Raw genomic sequence first — 9,221 nt, 5'->3', positions numbered from 1 at the left:
AGGATTATAAATTAAAAGAAAATTTAAATTAAAAAACACACACTCATATGCACCAAAAATAACCCGACAAGGACCTGTGAGCTTCCAGGACTTGAGAGATAGGAACACCGCTTATGGTTTTTATTATATTTAGCAGTATATAAATATCACAAAGAAATAATAAAGAGATAAATGTCAGTGTGAGAGAGGGAGACTGAGTCGGCGTGGTGAAGATGGACTTTTTTTGCTCAAGCCCTTAACGTCTAGCAAAGGTAGGAAATACGGTGTCCTCCAGACGTCTGGGACTACAACTCCCATTATCCCCAACCACTGACCATGATGGTTGTGGTTGATAGCTGCTGTAGCCCAACACATCTGGAGGGCACCGCATTTCCTACCCTTGACTTATAGCAAGCATCCTGGAGTGAATCAGATTTCACTTGTGGGGGGTTATACGTGGCATGAAGTAAAAAAAACCTCCTCTCCCTGCACTGCGCAGAAATGTGTTGTGGCTGGAGGGGGGGATGTACGGCAACATTTTGTTGTAGTTCTCACTTGTAAATCATAGTAATGATGAAATAGGGACACATTTATTTATATACCTCCTTGTTCTCATGCCAATGAAGTCCTTACCTGAATGAGACATTTATTTTCTCTGCCCTGCAGTGGCTTCTGAAGCAACCCCAGCAGCGTGGTGGTGGGGGTTATTAAAACTGGCCACTAACATCGTCCTTTTTACAAGACTACCCTGGCCTCAAGTCCGGTCGTGCTTCTCTTTGGATAATGACTGCAATCCAAACACAGCCAGCAACACTGATTATTACCTGGCTGGGAGGGCATGGAGGCGGGGAGGGAGAGATGGATGTGTCGCCTGTCTTGCGCTGAGGTGCGAGCATTGAGGCGCAAGCACACCAGCATTGAGACGCTGATGCATCTGATGTCCAAGCTGTGGCCTTTTTTATAATATTAGAACCCAACGGGTTCATCCCATGAAGCGGATTGGTGGGAGATTCAGGACAGATAAAAGGACTGCTTCACACAGCGCAGAGTTAAACTGTGGAATTCGCTACCACAGGGCGTAGTGATGGCCATCAATTCGGATGGCTTGAAGAGGGGGTTGGACACATTCCTGGAGGAAAAGGCTATCAATGGCTACGAGTCCTGATGCCTATAAACTACCTCCACTATCAGAGGCAGTGTGCCTGTGTACACCAGTTGCTGGGGAACATGGGCAGGAGGGCTGTTGTGCTTGTGTCTTGCTTGTGGGTTCACAGAATCACAGAACAGTAGGGTTGGAAGGGGCCTACAAGGCCATTGAGTCCAACCCCCTGCTCAATGCAGGAATCCAAGTCAGAGCAGCCCTGACAGATGGCTGCCCAGCTTCATCTTGAATGCCTCCAGTGTGGGAGAGCCCACCACCTCCCTAGGGAATGGGTTCCTTGTAACAGCTGGTTGGCTGTTGTGTGAACGGAATGCTGGACTAGAGGGACCCTTGGATGATACCACAGGACTCTTCTGATGCTCTTATGAGGACGCTGGTTTGAATCTCAGCTCTGCCAGGAACTTAAGTGGCCTTAGCCAAGCCATGAAAGGAAAACAGCAATGGCCTGCCTTACGGGAGCGTTGGAAGGGTACTCGTTTCTTCTGGGATGGGAGGCATCCTGCTTTTGGTCTGGGCTGCTAACTAACATCTGCACTTGTTTCCTTGGTCTGCAGGAATCGCCATGTTGACCAGCATTGCCGACGGGGTCCTGTGTTGCCTGATGGGCAAGACAGCCAATGCAGTGGGTCCCCTGGAGAGCGTCGAGTCGAGCGATGGCTTTAGCTTCGTGGAGGTGAAGCCCGGGCGGGTCCTGAGGGTGAAGCACGTCGCCCCGCCCCGGCTGGCAGGGGTGGAGGAGGCAGCCCAGAAGGCCGGCGCTGTGCACTGCAAACGTCGGATCACTGTGTACCGCAATGGGCAGATGGTCATCGAGAACCTGGGCGACTCCGTGCGCTCTGACATCCTCCATGGCCAGAATGGGATGGAGCTCAACAGCACCGTGGAGCTGGAGGTCTCCGACACCAACACCGCACCCTCGGCCAACCCTTCCGCCACAGCGGTGAAGCGGCGCCGGCGCAAGCCCAAGAAACTGGTCAACATCGACTGCACCAAGTTCATCAGCAGCTGCAAGGGGACCCATACCGATGTGGTCCTTTTCTTCATCCATGGCGTGGGGGGTTCTCTGGACATCTGGAAGGAGCAGCTGGACTTCTTCACCAAACTGGGCTATGAGGTGGTGGCTCCGGACCTTGCCGGCCACGGGGCAAGCTCAGCCCCACAGATCGCTGCCGCTTATACTTTCTACACCCTAGCGGAAGACATGCGCACTGTGTTCAAGCGCTACGCCAAGAAGAGGAACATCCTCGTTGGACACTCGTACGGGTAAGAGCGGAGGACACAGCAGGGGTGGTTTTCCCTGGGTTTGTTCCTCAACCTGGCTCCCCCCAGATGTGCTGGATCGCAATTCCCATCATTCCCAGCCACTGACGCATCTGGAGGACAGTGCCCCCGTTTGCCACAGCTTTTGGTTCTTTCCATCTGTTTGCATCTGCTTGCTCTTCCTCATTACCCATGCACATATCTGCAGAGCTTAAAACAACAACACTGCAAAAAAGTAACCGTGATGTGATTGTGTGTACAGTTACATCAAGATTCTTTTGGTGCAGTGTCTTATTATTTCTCATTTATTTATTTACTGTATTTTTAAACCACCTGATAACTGGAGTTCTCTGAGCAGTGCACAGTACCATAAAAACCATAATCATGTTTTCAAACATGAGAAGAAGGAATAAAAACAGCAGAGAACAAAACCAGCAGCAAAAAGTAAAACCATTCCAGGACACAAGACCAAATCCAAACCTTCAATCTTACTGATTTCATTTATGACAGTCTCCAGTTGGTTTTTTATATGCCTAACTGCCATGCGGGGGGGGGGGGGGCTGTTCCAGCATGTGGGGAGGGGAGGGGAGGGTTAATTCTTCCTCCTCAGCTGCAATCCTCCTTGAAAATTGCCCCCCCCATGATAATGAAGCAAAGAAAAAAAAAACTTTCCATTGTCAATGGACATTCAGGGCTCTGGGAAATAGCTTTGGGGGCCCAGGAAAGAGAGTCAGGGCTCTGGGAGATTCAGGGCCCCTGGGAAATAGAATCAGTGCTGGAGCTCCATGGGACCAGGCCTAGCAATGCCTTAAGATGCATTAGCAAACCTCTCCACCTCGAATGAGTCTAACCCCCTTTCAAAGCCATCCAAGCCAGGGTCCACCTCCAGATCTTGGGTTCCAGGAGCCAATTCTGTGCTGCACTGTCGGAGCCCCTCACTCGCAGTTCCAGATTCAAGCTGCCCTCCTTCTCACCCAGTTGCCGCTTCCCTTCCCTTCTCCTCTCCTTCTCCTCCATGCAGGGTCTCCTTCTGCACCTTCCTGGCCCATGAGTATCCAGACCTGGTGCATAAAGTCATCATGATCAACGGGGGAGGGCCCACCGCTCTGGAGCCCAGTCTGTGCTCCATCTTCAACATGCCCACCTGTGTCCTCCGCTGCCTCGCGCCCTGCCTGGCTTGGAGCTTCCTGAAGTGAGTCACTGAGACCCCCTGCCCAGGGGCTGGGGGAGACGAAGCATTGCCGGGGAGGGCGTTTCTGAGATAGAAGCCAATCTCTGAGGCCCGAGGTTGACCGGGGAGCTATGGAGGCATCGCTCAGAACTTAGAACTTGGGCTTTGCATGCAAAAGGTTCCAGGTTCGATCCCTGGCAGCATCTCCAGGTAGGGCTGGGAAAAGAACCCTGTCGGAGGCCCTGGAGAGCCCGTCCTGCCAGACAATCCGTCTAAACGATCCTGAGCTAGATTGGTCTCACTCGGTGTACAGCAGCTTCCTTCAATCTTATTTAAAATCAGCCTCTGATTCAGATCCATGAGGACTGGAAACGTACTTTATCTTTAGCTCAGTGGTAGAGCACCTATGTTGTACACAGAAGGTCGCAGGTTTGGTCTCTGGCATATCAAATTAAAAGGAACTTGGGTTGTGGGGCTGGAATGGGGCCCCTGGGAGCAGACAACACTGGGTTAGGTGGATTGGATACCACAGAGCATACCTGGATACAAAACCATCAGCTTGTGAAATGTAACCTGTTCCCAGTTTGGCAAGTCTTGACTCCCTAACAGCTGTCCTTCAGTCTCAGGATACTTTAGGGTGGGCACTGCCACTCTCTTCTGTTCCATCCTGCACGTGGCTCATCCCACCAATATTAAACAAAAGAATCCTGTTGGCACTCACCACCTGCGTTCACTGCTAGAAGGGATGACAACGATAAGGCCTGTATTTCTTTTCTGCCAGACCCTGGCTTTTCTTTCGGGGAGGGCTCAACACAGTTCTTGTTGCAGATCTACTGCCGTGCCCCCAAGCTTAGGAAAGGACGTAGCGTAAGCACATTCAGATCTGTATCCAGAATTCTTCAGACCTCTGAATTAATCCTGTGCAGGGCTGGGTTTGCTCGCCAAGGCTCCAAGGAGAAGCAGCTGCTGAAGGAAGGGAATGCATTCAACGTCTCGTCCTTCGTCCTGAGGGCTATGATGAGTGGCCAGTACTGGCCTGAGGGGGACGAGGTCTACCACGCTGAGCTTACAGTGCCTGTGCTGCTGGTGCATGGAATGCACGACAAGTTTGTCCCTGTGGAAGAGGACCAGCGGATGACTGAGGTATGGTTCACATAGAGGGTCAAGTTACCCAAAGAGTGTGTCTGGAATCCATCCACAATTCCCCCCTTCTACCACCTTTGCTTTTCCTAGACTGTTCCTTATGGATAGAATTACGTAACCTACTGGCAAAGAAAGACTGAAACGGTGCTCTTCAATGCACTTGAGTGCTGTCCAGTTAATTCTTACAAACTTTAAAGCAGGGAACTGTTGGCAAGTGCACTGATGGAAGACGTCCAGATGGGGTAGACGTCTAGGGCGCCACTCAGGAAAATAAGCGGGAGGGCCCCAAACACAGCAGGGCTGGTTTGAAGCAGGGGAAGTAATACACACGACCATCTAAGGCAGGGGTCCCCAAGCTTTTTGGACCGAGGACACATTTGGGAATTTGAGAAACTGCTGTGGGCGCCATCGTAAAATGGTTCCCATGGAGGATGGGTCTTGTCACATAATGGCTGCCATGGGGGCCTGGCTAGTCAAGAGGTGGGGGAGAAGAGAGAAATAGTGAGGCTAGGAGCTGGGAGGGAGGGGGAATGGAAAAAGTTGCTTTCTCCCCCCCCCCATTGTTTTCTGTCCACACATTGGACAGAGTCTGTAGCTCAGGGGCTTCCAGGTTGTTCTTTGCTGTGAAAGATCTCTGAGCTCATTCCCTTACCTCTCCGGTTAAAAAGATCTCTGGTGGAAAGACAACAACAGGCCCCTTCTTTGCCAGATTGCTTCTGCAAGTCAGAACAAGGCCATTCTGGGTTTGATGGTCCAAAGGTTTGACTCGGAATAAGGCAGCATATAAGGCTGAAAGGATCCAAAGCAGCCTTCCCAAAACAGATGTGCCAGATTACAGCCCCATCGTCCTCAGCACACATGGGGATGGTGTGAATTGTAATCTGACATCTGCGGAGTGCTGGGGTCGGGAGATCTAAAAAGGGTATAATCCTAACGGTGAGTGAGATGACACCTTGAGGCCCCCTTTCCATGTCCGCACGCAGGAAACTGAGTTATCCTGGCCCCCATCTTGTCCGCTTTCGTCCTCAGATCCTGCTCATTGCATTCCTGAAGGTGATCGATGAGGGCAGCCACATGGTGATGCTTGAGTGTCCCGAGACGGTCAACACTCTCCTGCATGAATTCCTGCTGTGGGAGCCCGAGGCGGTTCCAGCTGGAGACGGGCTGGAAGTGGAGAAGAAATAAAAACAAAACAGAACCCCATAGCAAGTGAATGGGCTGCTTGCGTTGCTGCTTCCGGAGGAGGAATGTTCCCAGTTTGGAGCCTGCGAGGGTGGAGGGCGTGCCTGTGGCATTGGCCCAACCTGCTGCTTCCGGAGGAGGACTTTTCCCAGTTTGGAGCCTGCGAGGGTGGAGGGCGTGCCTGTGGCATTGGCCCAACCTGCTTTAGGGGCAGGGGAGAGCCCTGTTCTTCCCTGAAAAGGAGCCGGCAGGACCAAACAGGGTCTGGGATACGCAGGCCCAATGCAGGGACTCAGTGAACTCTCAGACATGCCAGGACAGAAGGGAGAGTTAGCCAGTGGCAACCTCTTGCCTCAGTAGTCCCTTTGTCACATCCTCATTCATTTCACACACTCAGCCTCAGGCAGGCCCAAGAGAGGCGGGTGCTGCATCGCTGGGCTTCCCCTCGCTGCAGGACTGCAGAGATGGACGGAGAGGGCTCGGAGCACATCCTTTCCCCGACTGTGCTGAGATGGCGGTCCCTTCTCTGTCACCAAGCCAAGCTGGGCATAGTTGGCACACAGTCAGAGCCGACTCAACAGAGCTGGGGCCGGAGGGAAAGGCCGGAGGGTCCCGCTCTATGAAACTCTCGCTGCTCCTTCAAGGCCTGAACTGATTCTCCATATTGGCTGAATCAGAAAATGGCAGGGGCCAGGGGAATGTATCAATTGCTGCAGGTTGATGTTGATGTGGTTTTTTGCTAGATCCTAGTAAGCAGCTAGAGGAGGATCAAATGTGAGGGGGGAGGAGGTTCCCCCAGTGTTATTTACTCATCATACACCTGTCCCGGCCTTTCACTTTCAGAGGTACTTGGGATAATGTCACCCCAAAATTCTTGCATCCTTTCCAACCTGGTGGTCTCCAGATATGTTGGACCGCAATTGCCATCATTCCCTGCTAGTCCCAGCTGGGAATTTATTTATTATTAAATTTATTAATCGCCCATCTGGCTGGTCACCCAGCCACTCTGGGCGATGTACAACATACCATAAAACAATTTAAAACAATAAAATTCTACCATAATTTTTTTTTTTTAAATACCCTAACCCACCCCAAATGCCTGCCTGAACAACCACGTTTTTAATGCACGACGGAAGCTCATTAAAGAGGGGGCATGGCGGAGTTCCCTAGGGAGGGAGTTCCACAGAGTGGGGGCCACCACAGAAAAGGCCCTCTCCCTCGTCCCCACCAGTCTAGCTGTCCTGGCTGATGGGACAGAGAGAAGGCCATCCGAGGCTGATCTTGTTAAGCGGCCTGTCTGGTGTTGCTGGAGGCGCTCCTTCAGATGGGATGATGGGAGTTGCAGCCCAAGCCATCTGGAGACCAGCTGGTTGGGAAAAGCTGTCCTAAGGCATAAGATTCTGCAGCCTGCGCTAAGCGAGGAGATACTTTTGCTACCCTTTGTTGTTTTCTTTGCAACTTCTACATAAACTTTGTGGCAAAATAGCACCCCCAAGGATATTGCAGGGTAAATGACGCCCCCTCCAACCTTTGGCACAGGGGTCTGGAGAGGGTGGTGCAATGTAAGCAAGTCACACTGGTGTGGTGAGATGGATCAGCGCCCCTCACTATCGGCGGTTTTGCTGCCACCATCCAATGCCTTCCTTATCTCAGCCTCCTGGGGCAGAAGTAAAAACCAGCAGGAAAGCCTCTTGAGAGATATAATCGCAAAGACCTGTGCAGGAATAGGAAGATCACTGTAAACTTCAAGCTTTGCCCCCATTTGGCTGGCAACACCAGTGGAGAGAGGAACAGTGCTTTTCTCTAAGCCCTTTAGTTTTGGAGAGAACTCCTTGGTTTCTCGCTCAGCTTTGTACAGACAAGCACTGGGTTGATTTTGGAGGCATAGCTCGGTGAAAGAGCCCTGGCTTTGCATCCATAGGTTTCCAGGTTCAGTCTCTGGTGGCATTTCTAGAGAAGGGCCGAGAAAGACTTTATCCAAAGCCCTGGAGAGCAGCTGCCAGTCAGTGCAGACGATACTGAGCAATATAGACTACAGGTCTGATCTGGCAGAACGCAACTCTTCGTGTTCCTGTTTAAAAACAAGCCTTTATTCAGAATCATGAGGACTGGAATCTTAATTTGGTTTTCAGGAAGAAAATATAACTTAGAGCCCCTGCTCTGCATGCAGAAGGCCCCAGGTTCAGTCCGTCTCCAGGGAGGATTAGGAAAGAATCCTGCCTGAAGCCCTGGAGAGCCATTGCTGTCAGTCAGTGTAGACAATGCTGAACTGGATGGACCAAGGCGCCGACTTGGTACCAGGTGGCTTCCTGTGGCAGCAGAGCTGAGTAATGCCTGGCACCTTGGAGCTATCAGATATCGGCATCGAGAAGATCAATGCTTGTCCCTGGTCCCACCCCAGATTTGCCTTTTCAGAGACCAAAATAAATATCACATCACGTAGTTATAGAAAGGCTGTTCACTTTCAGTCTTCTTTGTCCTACTAGATTTTGGCCTGTGTTGCAGTCCAAGGCCTTTCAGGCAGTCAGGAAAACTCATCTCTTAATGCCAGAATTGGTGGGTCACCCTCTTGAAGGCCAAGTGAATCCCTATCTACAATTTCCAGTAGCCCACCACTATGATCCCAATAGCAAGAAAGGCATGGGCTCGAACCCTGTGAAGGAAAAAGCATCATGGAGAATATTTGCGGGGGCAAGGAAACACCCAAGCGCTAACAGGGCCACTCTCACAATGGGTGGTTTTAATGCAACGCGGCAGGTTTCCAGACCACACCAGGTTCTTTATCAGGCACGAAACAAACAAATGGCTGTCGATGGTCTTACCATTGTCGGCGCCTGGCAGGTTATGAAACTGGATGCCACAGCTAAAAAGACAGACGAGGCAACGTACCGGCTCACTCACAAGATGATTGGAACGGGCACAGGTGACAGATGTGTGCCAGCCAAAATTTAGCATTTAGCAAAGTTTTTAAAAAACCTTGTGCATAGTATTAAAAATAACACCACAAGCACTACGGGAAGTGACAATTCGCCTCAGCTCCCTGTAGTGTAGGTGAAGGGTGCCACGGCGAGGGTGTGAAATACGGACCCGAGGTCATAACTTCTGAAGCAGCCCCTTTCATGCGGTAAGAGAGAACACAATGAATAAGGCAAGTGCCACAACCAGAGAGAGGGAGTGCGCACAGGGCATGTATGGGCACCTTTGCCTTCAGAGCAGTCCAGTAATGAAATTGTTGTTTATTCGTTCAGTCGCTTCCGACTCTTAGTGACTTCATGGACCAGCCCACGCCAGAGCTTCCTGTCGGCCGCCACCACCCCCAGCTAC

The 9,221-nt window shown here is 51.3% G+C and overlaps 1 protein-coding gene across 1 annotated transcript; it reads left to right on the top strand.

The window, feature by feature from the left end:
- The first annotated feature begins 1,703 nt into the window (after window positions 1-1,703).
- Window positions 1,704-5,903, top strand: LOC146333463 (protein ABHD8-like). The gene is made up of 4 exons (XM_084826279.1): window positions 1,704-2,404; window positions 3,423-3,593; window positions 4,499-4,715; window positions 5,745-5,903. Exons 1-4 carry the CDS (start codon window positions 1,704-1,706, stop codon window positions 5,898-5,900), a joined length of 1,245 nt encoding a protein of 414 aa, XP_084682405.1. The 3' UTR covers window positions 5,901-5,903.
- Window positions 5,904-9,221: the final 3,318 nt, after the last annotated feature.

Source organism: Heloderma suspectum, chromosome Z, assembly GCF_057233095.1.
Source record: "Heloderma suspectum isolate Gila_16-S chromosome Z, 16-S_ref, whole genome shotgun sequence".
NCBI lineage: Eukaryota > Metazoa > Chordata > Lepidosauria > Squamata > Helodermatidae > Heloderma > Heloderma suspectum.
The sequence above is the reverse complement of the archived record's forward strand: the minus strand, read 5'-3'. Positions and strand labels throughout refer to the sequence as shown.

Bases quoted from the DNA above. Each gene is read 5' to 3' on its own strand.
- LOC146333463 (XM_084826279.1), top strand. From the start codon at position 1,704: ATGTTGACCAGCATTGCCGACGGGGTCCTGTGTTGCCTGATGGGCAAG. The intron at 2,405-3,422 runs GTAAGAGCGGAG...TCCTCCATGCAG, and splicing joins CTCGTTGGACACTCGTACGG to GGTCTCCTTCTGCACCTTCC. The intron at 4,716-5,744 runs GTATGGTTCACA...TTTCGTCCTCAG, and splicing joins AGGACCAGCGGATGACTGAG to ATCCTGCTCATTGCATTCCT.